General features: G+C 39.3%; 1 protein-coding gene across 1 annotated transcript in view; it reads left to right on the plus strand.

Annotated features, from left to right (window-relative positions):
* TMC1 (transmembrane channel like 1) overlaps positions 1-18,705 on the plus strand; it is an 85,751-nt gene that overhangs the window by 14,898 nt on the left and 52,148 nt on the right. The window contains exons 3-5 of the mRNA XM_075739654.1: positions 6,727-6,792; positions 6,924-7,296; positions 12,703-12,843. Coding sequence (XP_075595769.1) covers positions 6,727-6,792; positions 6,924-7,296; positions 12,703-12,843 — 580 coding nt within the window. The remainder of the gene's footprint in view (positions 1-6,726; positions 6,793-6,923; positions 7,297-12,702; positions 12,844-18,705) is intronic.

The raw sequence follows: 18,705 nt of genomic DNA on the forward strand, positions 1-18,705 counted from the left end.
GCCATAAGGTCTCCTTGGAGCCTTCTTTTCTCCAGACTGAACAACCCCAACTCTCTCAGCCTGTCCTCATAGGAAAGGTGCTCCAGCCCTCTGATCAGCTTCGTGGCCGTCCTCTGGACTCGCTCCAACAGCTCCATGTCTCTCATGTACTGGGGCCCCCAGAACTGGATGCAGTACTCCAGGTGGGGTCTCATGAGTGTGGAGTAGAGGGGCACAATCATCTCCCTTGACCTGCTGGTCAAAGAAAATTTGTGGTGAGCTGGTCAGCTGTAGGTATCAACCTTAAAAGAGCTACCTTCTCACAAGATAGTAAAAAATACAGTTGACTTCAGATCCACTAAGAATGCTACATTTGTAACTTGGACTTAAACTGTTTTCTCCATATTAACGTGTTCTTCCCATATTAACAGCACAATCAATGAATGACAATAAGCTCAGTAAAGTACATTTCAGAACCTGAAAAGGTCAGATTTGTATGATTTACTGCAGTCTCACACTTCCCAGAATGCATTGGAAAATTAATATTCTGATCCTAATTCTTGCAATAAAGACTGCAATGAAAATGAAAAATTGCCAACCATCAAGCCAACTGTGTGATGAACACACAATGTAAATGTGGTTTCTCCTTATTGTTTTATTACAGTAACCAATGGGTCCTGCAAGCTTGTCAGATCTCTAGTCTTGGGTAGGACAAAGCACTACATGGTTAGGTCTTTGTCTGGCATAGGTAGGGAAATGTGGGTGTATCCACATAGATAGTGTAAGACACAGTGACCTGGAAAGTTTTCTGCATGTTTTCCTGAAGAGGGTGAAATGCAGAAGGGTTTCTCACTGAATTATCTTCCTCTTCTGCTTTCCGTAGGGTTTATAGTAACAAAATCAGATTTGGCCTAAAATTCTTGCACTGAAATTGTGCAATAAGTTTATTTATCTCTGAAGAAGAACTTTGCCTAAGAGAAGTCTGGACCCACAAACTGAAAGACAACACTCAAACCTCATGGTGTTTAAGTACACCCTGGAAGGAAAATGGAAAGAGGAGAGTGTGATGAGGTGATGTGCCCGATGGTAGCCACCATGCAAACTTGATCTACGTGAGCTTAGCCTCTGTTGTTTTGGTAGAACAATTGTAATATTTCCTTACCAGTGGAAAACAAATAAGCAATTTATGGATGTGAATTAGTGGATTCCATTTGTTCCCTGTGGTCCCCATCTGCAATTTTCAAATGTTGACTGGTCTGCACTTGGGCAAATTCTCTTTAGTAACAATCTACAGAGAGGGAAAGCTTATTGTCCCTGAGGCAACTTCCAGAAACTCTTTGGCTGTAGAAGTCTGCTGGCCACAGCATATACATTAAGACTAATAAGCCTTCCAAGGCACTAGAGGCTTTATGACATTGTATGATAAATATTCTGCCTACTTTAGTATTTACAACCTTGCCAATTCAGGTGCAGAAAAATAAGCACTATATTTGCTAGGGTGAGGGTAACTGAATAGAAATTGTTATTTTATTTCATAAATTCATAGCTATTGCTGGACAAGATTTTTGTTTTGGATTGTGATTTTTATTTTAGTCCATTGGAAGAAAAAATTCCAACGTTAACTGGGAACAACATAGAAGAAGAATCACGCATGGTCTCAAATACTATTTCAGTTGTTCTGTAAATGCAATTTTTATTTGTAATTTCTGTGTTTCAAGTCTCCTTTTCTCATGCCTAAGGTAGGCCAAGCTGTTTTTCTCAATGTTTTGAAATACAGTAAGAGGATGTGGTCTATAATGTTAAGGTCTCACATCCTGCATGTGGAAGTCTGCACCAATTCACTCTTGCCATAGACTTTCTGTGAGACTTGGTATTTCTGGTGTGTTTCACAGCTGTTACTTCTAGTGATATTTATCCTCACAGAAGTGTTGTGAGACACTTTCATATTTATATGATCACAAAGAATAGAATGGAAACTATGTAAATACCTAGAACTGAAAATTATATACAACTCTTCCTATTCTTTTTGACTAGTATTTCAGGTGCATTTGTTGTCTAACATGATCTTGTATTGCTGACATTTCTACGTGTGGGGCACCCAGTTTATTAGCTATATCTAGGCTGATGTCTTTCCAGCACTGAAAAAAGTCTAGCATGGTCCACTCCAGAGGAAGACACAATAATTTCTTGCATGGCTATGTCTGCATATGATCCATTTAATTGGCTTGACAATTAATTCATTAATTAAGTAGAAATTTATTTTAAAACTTATGCAAAAATCTGATTTTTTTTTTTTAATTACAGATTACTTTGCATACCAGCATGCAGAATTTTTCAGTAGCAGTCAGTTTTACATGGTAGTAATGTGAGCAGTAATATTGCAAAGGTGGGCCATATTTTACAGAATAGTTCCAAGAATCATTGTCCTTTCTCACAGTGAAAAAATCAAGGAAACTTTGTCAGTATAAAACAAATTTTTAAAAAAACCACAAAACATGAAATCTGAGTAGTATCCTCTGACAGGTGCTGTACAAACAACTTGGGAAAAAAAGGTAAAGATACAACAGCCCCCACAATCTGCTAAATGACCACCTCATACAGCAAAGACTCCTATGGTTTTATACATTTTTTTTATTGTCCTTAATTTCCTCACTAGCCAACATGTCGACATTTTGAGCTCTCTCCTGAGCTGTCCGGTGTTCTGTCTTCCCTGCAGTGTCTGACTTGCAGGTTAGTGTCAGCCCATATTCAGGACACTTCTATTGTGACTATAGTCTAAAACATAAATAAGACTTCAAGTAAAATGATAGCTTACTCACATTACACTTTCCCTGCCCTTAGTTTAGAAAGATGAGAAAGTTTCCCTTAAACTACTGTGGAAAAATATTCAGAAAGTGATTAGGTGTCCTAGAACATAAAGAATTTTATATACATGTATAATGATACATGTATCGTTTGCGCAGGATGATGTATCCTTGAAAATGTAACAGCTGAGGAATAGTTTGGTCTGGGTCACATAAACTCAAATTAGCTGACTCAAAGACTAATAACCTGATATTAGCCCTATGAATATTAATACTGTGAAGAAATGAGGTCCTATCAACACTTTTCTGGAACAATGAGTAATTCTAGACAGTGCTTTAGTGCGACTTAGTTGATTCTAGTAGAGGATTCACTGAACTTTTGATAAGTGGGATCACATGAAGATCTATTTAACAAAGCAGAAGTATATAGACCTAAAAGGATCCCACATAGTGATGATTTTGTTCCTGCATCAAAGACTATACATTTCTATTTCAATAAACCAGAACATTAAAAATGCTTTTCAGTTTTCCCATAAGGTGATAATACAGTGCCTGAGGAATGCACGTTGTTTCTTTGTGTTGTGGTTTATAGGAGATCACTTAAATTTAGTGCTAAACTGCATTTAAATTTAGTGTCACAATGAAATGTAATTTGTATATCATTGAAATGCTTCTCCAGTAAGTCAAGAAGACAGAGTTTGCCACAAGCAGGTAAAGTGCTGAGTTATGAGCTGCCTAGCTTCTTGCTTTCCTCTTTGAAAAGTATTACAGAGTTAATGATCTGAAATAACTTTCTAATAATAATAATAATGTTAAACACAGTACTGATTATTTCTCTCTCTTATTGCCCAAATACCCAACCAACTAACAACACTGGTCTTTTAATGACATGTGCAAAACCCCCCAACGCAAAAAGACAATTATTAATACAGTTTGTCTGAATTACAAGTCTCCAGGGACAGCTGTACTGTGGGTGCGGTGTGGGGTGGCTATGCACGGGTGTGCACTGCTCAGAACAGACCTCAGGGGTGGTAAAGCTCCTTCATCCCACCGCCTCAGTGATTTTGTTCCTCCTAAACAGCACCAACTGCTATCACAGCTGACACAAGTAACTTTTATTTCCACCCTGAGCTTCAGTTTTAATGCTAGTGACACAGCTCATGACATAGAGTGAGAAGAAACTGGAGGATTAGACAGTTCTCCTTGGTTTCCAGCTTCTTTTAGAAGCAAATTCTAGTACAATGCTTTCTGCATCATATCCCAAGACCTGGGAGGGACATCTTATTCTGTGGATACACAAGAATGAGAAGGACAAACCTCTATCATTCTTCATATCAGCAAGTTTCATCTCTATATGAGCCATGGGGCTGTGGAGGCAGGAATGTTCTGAAGTTCAGTTTGAAGCTATAATTTTAAATTTTTGCAGAAACAACTTTTGAAGCTGCATGTGTGCTTGTTCGGTATGTCTGTAGTACTGACTACCCTTCTAGCTGCATGATTCCATGTAATTACTGGTTATTTTTTTCTAGGTTTGTTTCGTGGCAATATATACTTCTGTTCAATTTTACCCTTTTTCTTCATTTCTTTCTTTCTTTATTTTTTTAATTATTACTCATATGCCTGAGTATTTAGATGAAAAAAGACATAAACATGCAGGAGTTACTATTCAGATAGTAGTGTTCCTTGTACTTTCTTCAATCAGCCTGAAATCTATTAATTAGTTTAACACTTTATTTTACCTGAAATGTGAGATTCAGACTAGCACATCTGTTGCCCTTATACTATTAGAATTAATTAAAACCCAACAGCTGCCTTCTGCCCTGCTTAAGCCTCTGTGTTACATAGTCCATTGTCACTTTCACTAGTATGTCAATATAATGTCAGCTCGGGCAGGATACACTGTCACTGCTAATGCATGTTTCAGTGTATATGATAAACCTCCAGCTGTTTACTTGTTGTATGTGCTCATCAGAACCTGCAGTGAAGCCAATCTTGCACCATTTAAGTGCTTCCTGGGGAAATTCAGTTTGGCTGGAGGAGGTCAGCAAAAGCATTAGTTGCAATAAAAGACCATGCCCTATTGTTGCATGCAAAGTATCTCTTTAGAAGTGTCTGTCTTCATCTTTGCAAGCTTTCAATAGCAACATAATGATCTTTGTCAAATGGAGATCCTGTTACTGTCAGCAGCAGAAGGCATATGTCCAAACAGAACAAAGGAGTACTTATTTTCACATTCCACTGATGATATCAAATGATAACATTTTTGCATAGTCTTAAAAAAATATTGTGCAGATGCTGTGGAAATGATAGAAAATGTAATTACAGTGAAATGTTTTGTGGAGGAAACAGACTCCCTACATATATCCCAGTTTTAAAATGCCTGTCAAATTCTGGACAATAACCTTTTGCCCATTATTGCACACAGTGAAACAAGACTCTAGATTCTTTCTTGTTTGCAGCCTTACATATTTTACTGCTTTTCTTTGATACTGGGTAAAGCTAAGAAGTTGTGCCTGATAGTTAGCTATGGCAGTCCCTAGATAAATCGATTTGTGTATAAATTATCAATAAATCACTAGTGGCTTAATACAATTTATAAAAGGAACTAGGGAACTAGGGAATGGGTGGAGAAAGACAGAATATAAAGAAAAATTCAAAAGTATTACAGATGAGCGAAGAAGGAAGATAACTGTAGTTTCTTTTTGCCTGAAAAAAGCAACTATAACATGATCATGACATGTCACTTGTCCTGTCCGTACAGAGGGGAAATTAGCACACATCTGGAACATATATGGTATATAGGAGTGGAATGACTGCTACCTATTTCTATTCCTGGTAATATTCCTTAGTCTTATCATTAGTCTCCTAACACCATGTATTTCTACATACTTCCCTGATGTGTCTCAAGTGCTCTCCCACATGTACAAGCTCAAAGATACCTCAAGAGACCCTGTTAGCTCCTGGCTTCTTAGGTATTATTTGGATGGCTTCTGAAGAAACATTGCTGGTGAGTACTACTAGCAGTTTCAGGAGTGACCCGTTAAATAATATGTTCATACCAATATTTTCAGTGAGTGTACTAATTAAATATTATGTTTGATATAATGTGTATGAAAGAGGATTTTTTGTCTTCTTCTCTATATGAGCATGATCCCAGGTTCCAAGTGTACCAGGCAAATGAATTGGATACTTTCCTGGTTATTGATGAGTAGCAGAGACAACATCTCTTATTGAACTTACCGAGGCTGAAGTACTTAAACAAGAGATCAATGCCAAACCAAAGATATTTCTGAGCAGAAATACTACTTGCTTCTGTAAATAGGGTTTCCAATGTTATTATAACCTTCTAAGTGGTAGAAGAGGACTGTGGTACAGCATAGGAGCAGGCTGGGTCAACTTTTGTCACTATGCTTGAAGATTTGGTTGCTGCTACTGAGAGTACATCTCCGCTTTCTTCTGGGATTGTGCTCTTCAGCCATGTTGAAGCTATGAACCTTCATGCTTGCCAGTCAGTCAAGTCAGAAAATGATTCTTTTAATCTTCTTTAATCTCAGCCAGTGCTTATCTTTCACATGTTTAAGAAAAACTCTGAGAATTTCCTGAGAAGCTTTTTCATCTTCCTTGTTCTTTTCCTCAAATTGTAGAATATTGCTATCATGTTTCTTTTTGAGGGTCCTCCTCTCCTACATATTTCTTCCATGAGAGGGAGTGCTTCCTGGCATCACTTTGAGGTGCACAAATTTGAGTGTTGAACGAAAGCGTAACTATTTTTCCTGTCTTTATCTTATTTCTTGAAAACTATTTACCATGTTCCAAAAAGCTGGGTTTGTGAAATGGTGTAAGGAAGTACAATGCAGTAATTGCTAAGAATTTCTTAAAACCCCTGCATTCCTGATGACTGATCCACACTTCACATGCACTGGCCTCTGTTTTCACTCCACAGATGGCAGTGATGTTGACAACGAAGAAGGCAGTGAAGCTGAGAATGAAGAAAATGTTAAAGGAACAGGTCAGTAGTGTGGATTGCTTTGAGGCCACACTCAGATATTTTCTGATTATCTGTACGAATGGAGAAGGAGGAAAGGTCTCCCTCTAACATACTGCCTTCTCTCATATTTTTTTTTTTTTTCTCCATCACAGGAAAAGGGGAGAAGAGAGCAACACCGAGAACCAGAAGGGGACATGCCAGAGGGAGAGCCAGGCGTGGTGGTGAGGAGGATGAAGGTGATGAAGATGGGACAAGGAGAGCTGGGCATCGCAGGCACAGAAACCGTAGAGGACGGGGACGAGCAGCTGGAAATGAAGGCAGTGATTCTGATGGGGACCCTGTGAAAGCCGGGAAGAACCAGGCAAATCAGAAATCCAAGGAAGATGATGAAGAGCAGGAAGATGAGAAAGGAGGTAAAAGTGGGAAAGGCAAAAATGAGAAGAAACAAGACAAAAAGCCTGATAAGAAAGGGAAAAAAGAGAAGGCTAACAAGAAGAAAAAAGACAAAAAGAAATCAGGATCTGGGTAATTCAGTATTATTTTTTTTTTAATATAAAACCATGGTTATCTTACATAAAACCTGCTTTCATTTATAGCTGTGAAATACCAGGAGTCATTAAGACTACCTTACTTATTGCAGCCCAGTTAGAGCTGGATAGATTTTATTTTTATTTCTTTTCTGCAGGGAGGAAGTGCTGGCTGAGTGAAATGGAAACTTTCCACAAAGCCATATCCACTCTGGTGGAACGAAGTCAGAGTTTTGTCACAGGTCCAGGGTGGGACCTTGGGAAATGACTAGCCAGGCCCTTCTGGGACTGACAATACCCTGAGAATTAGGCCAAATCTGGTCTGGCAGAATCGGAACTGAAGCCAGGGTCACCTTTATTATAGTTAAATGTCCTGCATTTATGAACTGTTCTCTGGAGAAATCGAGTGAAAGTGACAGAGGAGAGAAGCAAATGACAGGGGGAGGTGATAACAGGTGAGATCTCACCTGTTTTTTCCTTTCCCCAAAACTAAAATCCCCCAAGCTCCAAGCTGATAAACCTCCAAAAACGCAAGGTCTAGTTTTAGTTCCAGTGCAGAACTGAAATCTTGATGCTTTTCAGAAGCTTGAGTTCATGTTTCCCAGTCAGGTTTGAGCCAGCTTTTTATAAGAGATCAGTGCCAAAATTTCAAGAATCCAGAACCAAGGACTGAGATGGGATTATCAAGTCTATCTCCCACTCACTCCCTCTGAAATACTACTGTTCACTTTTCCAAAGCATTTAATGCAACTTGGGGTCTTTGAAAGACCCCATTGACACAGAGCACTTAAAAAAATTATTTCGTATTTTTCTGCCATCCTGCATTCTGTTGCTCCCTGTCCCTTCTTGGAATATGGAAAGGAAACAACCCCTTGGAATGGTGTATAAGGGAGCAAATGGAGCTAGGCATGCTCATCTCAACAGAGAGGGAGAGACATTCCCTTTTCCCCATTTAGCACTTGCTACAGCTGTTTGTGTTCCCACAAAGACATCACTGGAGAGCACAGCAGGAGTCAAAGGAAAGAAAGAAATACAGTGAGACATGCTGTTGCATTAATTTGTCTGTGATCCCATTTCAACATACTTCTACTTCATTTCCCTTCCCTACAAGAATGCCTAAAATCTTTCCTTGTGTTGGCTCTTCACTGTGGTGCCAATTATACCCCTCTGTGCAATTTCCCATACTCATAGCAACAGTCCTGAATGTGTCAATCCATGTTCCTTTGCTTATTGCTGTCTTCCATTATAAACATTTATTGAGCATTAATTAAACAAAGATCACTGAAAATATAAAATTGAATGAGGGCATGATGTTTTTCATTTTCTTCCAAAGCTCTTAACATTAAAATACATGTGTTTGGGCTAAGTAACTGCAAATTGCTACCCAGATTAAGACTTTGTTCTGGAAGCAATAAGCATAACATTTGAGGAAAAACTGAGGATGCTCTGGAAGATACTGCAAGAACATTATATTTTTAGACTTTTAGGAGACCAGCTGAGAAGATTGCAGAATAATAAACATAAGAATACTTTAAAAAATTTAACAACACCCCCCCCCCAAAAAAAAAACAACCCAAAACCAAACCCTCCAACAAAAATAATGTAAGAACAAAGGAAAATAGGCTGGTGATAGTTAGCTATGATTCAGATAAAGGATTTGCAAACCTTCAGGACAGAAAAGAAGGGTGGCAGCATAGAAATATAGTCTGTCTAACAAGTCCATGAGGACCTATCACGATAAATGCTATGTACTGTTTAAAAGTACATCTTGCTGACATAGTTTTTTAATTGCCAATGCATTTCAGTATGAAAAAGCATGATAAGAGTAAAATAAGCAGTTAAAGGGGAAAAAAAAAAAAAGAAAAAGAAAAAACCCTGAAACAGAAAAGTGAAATTAAATGTGCTATTATTCCACAGGGAGATATTAATGTATTTTCTGCTGTCATTGTGGATTTGCTAAACTCTACAAACACTGCCCTTTTTGGCTGAGTCACAGTACAAATCAGTAGAATCTGATGTTGTTACCCTCTTTCTCTCCCTATTTTTCACCTTAAATCAGGAAAAGCTCTTCATGTGATAATTGTTCTACATAAAGGACATAAAGGAATCCTAGATGATCTCTGTGTTGATTCTCTCTCTCTTTTTTTTTTTTTTTAACCCAATTGTTTTGATGTCTTTTAATCTGTGGTAGTGACTTTCACGGGGTAATTCCATGGTGAGAGGACTTATTTCTGGAAAAGTTTTAGATCTTTGGCTTTTAGATGCTATTGGTTGTTGCTGTGGTTGATTCTTAACTGTTAATGAGGGTGTGAAGGCGGCCTGCTCTACACTGTTCATAATCATCATCCCGAAAAGATTAGTGTTAAATTGCTCCTTATAGTCTCACTGTGTGGAGATCTGTGATGTTCCTAGATTGAAAAGTTATTTTGTTCTTTACTGGCTTGTCTAATTGTAACTGATTGGTCTTAGAATCTGTATGCAGTCACTTGAGCTACAAATCCTCAGAGAAGGAATCTTATATTCTGCCTAGCCTGTGGAATTTCTGATTTTACTGTATAGATCTATATGTGAATAAATCAACTGGTTTTTAGTAGGATTACTCAAAAGTATAAAGCTTATGCAAAAGTCCAGAGGTACATGAAAGATTACAACAGGACAGGCACTGCATCTTTCAGCTAGCAGGAAGACTGCTGAAGACCACTAAGTGCCAGGGGATGTTATGGGGATTATCAATAAACAATAGAATTTTCAGAAAAAACTAGGAAGAAACGTAGTGAAATTTATTCACTTGTCACTCTAGACTCTTAAAGTCCTACTAGTCTTTTCCCTGAAAACATTCAAGCTCCAAGAAACATTTTCATCTTGATTTTTACCTCTATAAAATGGCTTTTATAAAAATCATGAGAAAAGTAGATTGCGTCCATAAAGAGGAGATAAAACTAAAAGCAAAACACAGATGTATAATATGTGCATAAAACCAAAACACAGATTAATAACATGAGCAAGTTCATTATGTGTGTGATTTAAGGAAGTGCCATCGATTTCAAGAGCTCTACTGACAGGAAAAGATGCATTGTGTGTGTTGAATTGCAACCAAGGAAGATGGTGGCTTGATGTGAGAATATTTAGTGATGCTTTATGCTCTATGTTAGCTTGAAGGTCACAGTGAACCCTTCTGGCCTTCAAATGTATGAATCACAACTTTTCATGAAAGCTGAGACTTTTGGTTGCAAAAGGCAGAATTCTGATTTCCTGGCTTGAATCTCAGGGTTCAACCACTCAAGCTAAAGGAAAAAAATGCTGTAACTGCATGAAGCTTGACTGTGTAGTGTAACCACTCTTGAAATAACTGATTTCTTAAAGGTGCTTAGAAATTTGGAAATTTTATTATTTTCTTGGTTTCAAAGGAAAGTGAAAAATGAAAGATGAGATGTGTTTGCAAAGACAAATAAAGCAGTAGTGGGCAATGGGCACAAGAGCCAATATTATCCCTACTTCACCTTTTATGTTCTGCTCAGCTTCCTTTCCTCAGTAAACTCACTGCACTAGCACCTACCACTCATATTTCCAACCACTCTCACTGCAGCCTCATAAAACTATATATTTCAGTTTTACATAACCCAGCAAACTTCTGTCAAAGGATATCCTCAATATTGGGCACGTTGGTGTCTTCTTTGTAAAATGTAAAGCAGCTGATTGTAACAACTGAGGATTTAAAGATCTCTCAGACCCAGACTCCTTTAATCCTTCTGTTCTTCTTAAAGTCATGACTCTTTTTGCATTATAATGCATCAAAATTGTATGCACAAATGTTTCTATTGACCTTCATCCATTTGACTTAAGTTTTCATTTAGTTCTTCACTTGCTCGTTGCAATACCAGAATAACAATAAATATATCTAGTGTTCAGTAGCAGTCTTTCTTTCTGTAGATTTATATTTTTGTGGCACTGTTTATTATCACATGAAGTCTGAATTTTTATGGGTTCAGCTTTCTAAATAGCTTTTGAGTCTTTAATAGCAGGGCATTTGATAACTGCAGTAACCTCTTTCTTTCCTTTGCCAACTTACTCATTCGTGTCTTAATTTTTTACACAGATCCCCTGCAGCTTTTTTGATAATGATGTGTATTTCATGAAAACTAAAGATACCTGACCAATGAGAAATTTGTATTTTGCTGTATTGTAGAATTTTGCTTTTATTGTATTTGTTTGTTTTGAAACTCTTCATAAATATTCTTGCTGATAAGCCCTTTTGCCCTTTATATCATACAAATCTTTAACTACAGCTGTGCTATCTGTTTTAGTAGAAGAAAAAGTTTATAATTCTTTTGTTATCCAGATGATAGAAACTATATAATTAGGTGACTTAGGTAATGAATCGTTCAGCTCTGACATCAGATTTTGAATGTCAAAGTCTCAGAAAGGTGAATGATAAGTAAAACATCCTGAAAACTGTTTACCTGATAAAGCCTGAATGAACTGTTCCCAAAACAAACTAGAAAACTATTTAAAAAAAAAAACCTGCAGTACATTTTCAAACATTCAAAACAGGAAAAAAAAAAAAAAAAAGGCAAAAGAAAACACCACAAGAAACAAATAGAAATGCTTCAAACTGCTTTTACGAAGAGTTCACTTAGTGGTAGTCATCACTGTCAGGTTTTGAGGGCAGGAAGTCAGAGTCTAATGGTTTCCTTTTTATCATTTTCCTGTTTGCTGGCATAAGAAGAGGACACACCTGCTGCTAATGATTTGCTATATGCCATTATCTGACATGTAAGATTGCACACAGAAAAGGGTGTTTATGCAGGTTTTAGGAAAGTGGACATCACCTTAATCAGCAAAGATTCCAAAGATACTACAAGCCACCGCATGGATAAGAAATTCAGATTACAAACACAACACATCTGGAGATGCCATTACTATTGCATCTGCTTAGTCCGAGTGCCAGGACGCATCACAGCCTTGCTGAAAAGTGGCTTTGAGTCTTTCCTATCTCTGAAATGTTATTGCCTTGATCCCTTGATGGGCTGTCATCTGGTGTTTAAACTTGCCTTTGCTGTGTCTGTGGTGTCTGTTCTCTCTCCTGTGGCACACTGAAGTGGGGTGAACAAGTTCATTTTTATGTCTGCAGTTATAGTGTCCTCGCTTGCCCATTGTGATTTTGAGTTGGACTCTTAGGAGGCTGGTTAGTTCTGCAGGAACAAACACTTTCTGTGCAGGCTTTGCTTTTCGTACTAAATTAATAACAAGTCTAAGTGAACTGTGTCCTCCCTTCTGTGCCACAATGAAGGCATTTATCTGGGTCTCAAAGTTAACAAGAATTAACACCAAGTATGTGCTTCAGTGAAAACTTCTGTCCTTTCTGAGTTTTGGTGACAGTTTTTGTTCCTGCTTTTGTTTGAAGATCTGATTCTGACTCTGAGGAGGAGCCGATTACAGAGGAAGAATTGGCAAAGCTAAAAGAAGAGGTAGAAGAAAAAAAGAAACTAATCGCCACGCTACGAAACAAGCCATGGAAGATGAAAAAGAAGTTGTCTGTCCTGAAGTATGGTTTGATTTCCATAGTGAATATATGCCATCCTGCTTTGCACTTTGCACTGTTTTTCTGAACTTTCACTTTATTTCTAGACCTACTGACACAATTAACTTCGTACCACCTCTAATCTCTCTTTGACAGGATGTGCTGTCACAGAAAGTGGAGATAAATGGCATTGCAGATCAGTGCTGTCTTGTCTCTGTAGATCTGAAAGCAGATATGAAAAACTCAGATTTTTTTCTTTTTTAAGTTTCCATTACACCCCTTGCAAAATCTATCATTTTCTTCAGTTAGGTTAATGTTAGTAAATTCTTGTATTGATAAGTTTAATATCTCATCCAAGAAAAATGATACAATTTCAGGAAAACCTCCGAATTACTGGGGTGGCAAGAGAGGATTTATCTTTCTATTCTAACATTTTGGAAAGAAAAACAGATTTTTATTTTTTTTAAAATCTTATGAAAAAGCAAACTGATTGGAAACTGAGCTCACATTTTCATGCATTTTCAGATATGCCACATATGAAAATTGTATTCTGCCCTAGCAAACCTATCACTACATTTTCATTAAGGCTAAAAGTTGTTTTCATTTACAGTTAAATTTCCACCAAGCACAGGAAACTGCGTAAACACAAAGAACTTTATTCTTTTGCCAAAACTGTTGTGCTCCTCTGTTTTGAATAACTCATTCATTGCAGTACTGCCCAAACACCAACAACACATATGGTCATGTTTCATTAGAGACATCTAACAGAGAAAAGATGGTCTCTCCTGCAGACAGTTTTTTGATATAGATGGAAAACACAGACATAACGGTAAGAGAGAACATATGAAATATGGTGTGGAAGGACTACAGATTTTTGCTTCCAGAAGGCAAGGTCATTTTGGGATACGTTTACAAAGAGGACATGGGAGGTATGTTCTGAAGGAAGGTGACATAGAAGGGGATAAAAGAGAACAGAGTACCTAGGACATGTAAAGTGGAAGCATTGCAAAGGTGAGAGAAATTTCAGAGAAGATAAATGAGCAGATTAGATAATCAGATAGCAATTACTTTATTTTGCATAGTCTATAACTGAAGGATCCCCACATAAATAAAGTTAAAATTTGTTGTATTCTTACTATGAACAGAGCTTCTATTTTTATAGCCATTCTTCTATCCCAGCATTCCTAGCAATTCCTTTTTTCTAGGAAACTTGCTAGCCTGGTATGGCCCTCAGACTATTACTGATTACTGCTCTTCCATGTGGGTGGCAATGAAGCTGCAACATGTAGTCCAAGGGCAATCAAAAGAGACTTCTGGGCCTTGGGGCAGTTCGTAAGGGAAGCCAGAGCACAGATAATTTTTTCCTCTATCCTTCCAGTTGCGGGCAGTGATATAGGAAGAAACAGACAGATCCAGTCTATTAATACATGGCTCTGTGGCTGGTATCATTGAGAGAATTTTGATTTTTTGATAACGGGATGGTCTACACAGCACCAGGCCTGCTGGTGTCCGATGGGATTCTTCTCTTTCAAAGCGGGAAGAGTGTCTTTGCTCATGAGCTAGCAGGGCTGATTGACAGAGCTTTAAACTAGACTTGAAGGGGGAAGGATAAAACATCAGGCTCGCCCATGACAAGCTGTGGGATGATGCATGAAGGTTAGAGGTATGGCTCGTGAGGGCCCTTAGCCTGTTGCTCTGTGATGTGCTGGGTACACTGGAGCACACTTGGAAGTCTTACAGAGAGGAGCCAGTGGATCCTAAGGTAATAGGAACCAAGAAGAAAACACTGGGGAAATACCTCAAAGGAATTAAGATGTGTTCCTCTAAAAAGATGGCGTGGCTGACAGCCTGACTGAAGTGCCTCCACACAAATGCATACAATAAACAGGAGGAATTGGAAGCCACCATGCTGCTAGAAAGCTATGACCTAGTTGTTATTACTGAAATTGTGTGGGACAAATTCCATGACTGGAGCATTGCTATTGATGGCTACAGGCTGTTCACAAGGGACAGGCGAGGAAGGAGGGGTGGAGGAGTATCCCTCTACATCAAGAAATGAATAGATTGTGAAGAGCTGTCTCTGCAGAATAGCCATGAGCAGGCTGAAAGCTTATAGGTAGGAATTAGAGACAGAGAAAACAAAGAGAACCTTGTGGTCAGCATTTACTACAGGCTGCCCAATTAAGGGGATTCTATTGACAAAACTTAGTCCAGCTGCAGGAGGCATCATGCTGGTAGGCTCTCATCCTGCTGGGGGACTTCAACCACCCTGACATCTGCTGGAAGAGTAGCATGTTGAGCAGTCCGGGAGACTCCTGAAACGCATTGAGGATAACTTCTTAGGCCAGGCAATAGATGCGCCTACCAGAGGGGGTGGATTGTGGGACCTGTTGGTCACCAACACAAATGAGCTAATCAGAGGCTTCAAGATTGGAGGCAGCCTGGGCTGCAGTGATCATGCACTGGTGGAGTTTGTAGTCCTGGGGGAAATGGGGCAGGCAAAGAATAAAGTCAGAACCCTGAATTTTAGGACAGAAAAGTTCAGCCATTCAAGGAGTTAGTCAATGAGACCCCTGGGAAACTGCAGTCAGGTACAAGGGACCAGAACAGAGCTGGCAGATCGTTAAGGATGCTTTCCACAGAGTGCAAGAGCTCTTGATCCCCATGTGTAAGAAATCAGGAAAGGACAGCAAGAGACCAGTATGGGTGAGTCAAGACCTGCTGGTCAAACTAAAGAGCAAGAAGGAAATGCTCAGGCAGTGGAAGCAAAGGCAGGTATCCAGGGATGTTACCTGGTTGTGTAAGGATGGGATCAGAAAGATCAAGGCCCAGCTGGAGCTGAACTTGGCAAGGGACACAGAGAATAATAAGAAGGGCTTCAATAGGTAAGTCAGCCAGCAAAGGAAGGTCAAAGAAAGTGTATCCCCTGATGAACATGACTGGCAAATTGGTAAGAACAGATGAGAAGGCCGAGGTACTCAACAACATTTTACCTCAGTCTTCACTGGCAGCCTCTCTTCCCACACCTCTTCAGTAGATGAACCTCAAAGCAAGGACTGGGGGACCCAAGTCCCACCCACTGTAAGAGAAGATCAGGTTCATCTGAGGAAACTGAACATACATAAGTCTGTGGGACCTAATGAGATGCATCTCAGAGTCCTGAAGGAATTGACTGATATAGTTGCCAAGCCACTCTCCATATTAGAAGAGTCATGACAGTCAGGCAAAGTCCCTGGTGAGTGGAAAAAGGGAAATATTGCAGCCATTTCTAAAAAGGGTAGAAATGAGGACCCTGGGAACTACTGACCTGTCAGTCTCACCTCTGTGCCTGGGAAGATCATGGAACAGATCCTCCTAGAAGCTATGCTAAGGCACATGGAGGACAAGGAGGTGATTCAAGACAGCCAGCATGGCTTTTCAAAGGGCAAGTCTTGCCTGACCAACCTAGTGGCCTTCTATGATGGACTGTCTACATCAGTGGACAAGGGCAGAGCTACGGATGTCATCTCTCTGGACTTCTGTGACGTCTTTGACATAGTCTCCCACAGCATCCTTCTCTCTAAATTGGAGAGAAAGGGATTTGAAGGATGGACTGTTTGTTGGATAAGGAATTAGCTGGATGGTTGCAAGTTTGTGGTCAATGGCTCAATGTCCATATGGAGATCAGTAACAAGTGGTGTCCCTCAGGTTTCCATATTGGCACCAGTACTGTTTATTACCTTCATCAATGACACAATAGTGGGATTGAGCACACCCTCAGCAAGTTTGCAGACAACACCAAGCTGAGTGGTGCAGTTGACATGCGTGAGGGAAGGGATGCCATTCAGAAGGACTGGACCGGCATGAGAAGTGGGCCCATGAGAACCTCATGAGTTTCAACAAGGCCAAGTGCAAGGTCCTGCACCTGGGTCAGGGCAACCCGTGGTATCAGTACAGGCTGGGGGATGATGGGATTGAGAGCAGCCCTGAAGGAAAGGACTTGTGAGTACTGGTGGATGACAAACTGGACGTGCGCCAGCAACGTGCACTTGCAAAACAGAAAGCCAACTGCATCCTCGGCTGCATCAGAAGAAGTGTGGCAGCAGGTCAAGGGAAGTGATTCTTCCCCTCTGCCCCACTCTGGCGAGACCCCACCTGGAGTACTGCATCCGCCTCTGAAGTCTCCAGTACAAAAAAGATATGGACCTGTTGGAGCGATGCCAGAGGAGGGCCACAAAAAAGATCAGAGCAATGGAGCACTTCTATGAGGAAAGGCTAAGAGAGTTGGGGCATTTAGCTTGGAGCAGAGAAGGCTCTGGGGAGACCTTGTTGTGGACTTTCAGTACTTAAAGGGGGCTTATAAGAAAGATGGAGACAGACATTTTAATAGGGCTTGTAGCAATAGGACAAGGGGTAATGGTTTTAAACTAAAAGAAGAAAGATACAGACTAGATAAAATGAAGACATTTTTACGATGAGGGTGGTGAAACATGAATTGCTTTGTTTCATAGAAACCTAGTGAAAACAGGTTTCCCAGAGAGGTGATAGATGCCCCATGCCAGGAAACATTCAAGGTCAGGTTGGACAGGGCTCTGAGCAAGCTGGCCTAGTTGAAGATGTCCCTGCTCATTGCTTGAGGCGTGGACTACACCTTTAAAAGTCCCTTCCAACACAAACCATGCTACAATTCTATGCTTGATATCAGCTGGTTCTCTCAGTCTGCTCATATGACATTGTAAAAAAGATGTGTTTGAGGACAACTGGCAAACATATTTGCAGTGAGTGTAAGTGGTGATTAACTACAGATAGAAGCCTCTAAAACCTGAGTACTTTTTTACATAACATGTTTTAAATCAGCCATTAATTGTGGGTACGAATCAGGAGCCCCTCAATGAACATCTGCAGCCAGTGTCATCCTCTCCAGGTCAGAGGGAAAGGGAGTATCAATCCTTTCCGGCCTTAAAAATCTATGTTACTGTGAAATTTTGTAATTGGATGAGTGCTTCTAGTCATCCTCAGCGAATGCCAAATTACTGTACTTTTTTTATTTTCTGAGGTGGTCTTCTGCAATTAACCAGTAGTGAGTTCTCAAAATCCCACTCTTATTATCTGCCTTTTTATCTTAACAATTTTGTTATTAATATTCAGGATGAAATGGTCATTGTACATTCAACATGGGCAGCAAGTCTACATAAAAGTCCACTAGTTTATTGACTTTTGAATTCTTATGTTTATGAAATCTGGACTGGGAGACTAGACATGCATTAAATTTTATTTGCACATCAGAAGGTTTATTTTATTAAAAAATATGTATCAATGTGCTCTTATGGCAGTTTGCAACAATATTTTTGTTTCCTATGCTTTGCTACAGCTCTCTCTGAAGTAGGCTTGGAAGCACACTATCAGCTTATTTGCCCTAAAAATAATGTGTATTCCAAGAGCAAATGACAGTTATTCAGATTAGCTTATTTATTTTGAATCTACTTTTATTAACTGAAGAATTATGTGTATTACTATGTTTCTCTGTCAAATAAGATTCCAAAAATAGTCACCTTTTTTTCCAGGCAATCCCATTCAGATTGTCATAGTTCTGTACAGGGTAATGCAATCTCAGCAGACAAAATACATAAATCCATCAAACAGCTGGAAAAAAAAAAAGCTAACAACTAATATTTGGTCACATTTTTAAATGTGTGAGCTGAGAATTAGGCATTTAAATCTGCATTTAACATCTTAGATAAACGTAATAGAATTTGGAAGCACTCGGTACATTTGAAAAAATCAAACCTCTTTTAAAAAGGGAAAACAGGAAGACTCGGGGAATTAGAGGCTGGTCACTCACCTCTGTGCCTGGTAAGATCCTACTAGAAACTGTGCTCGGGCACATGGAAAACAATGAGGTGATTG

This window comes from Balearica regulorum, chromosome Z (assembly GCF_011004875.1).
Source record: "Balearica regulorum gibbericeps isolate bBalReg1 chromosome Z, bBalReg1.pri, whole genome shotgun sequence".
Lineage (NCBI taxonomy): Eukaryota > Metazoa > Chordata > Aves > Gruiformes > Gruidae > Balearica > Balearica regulorum.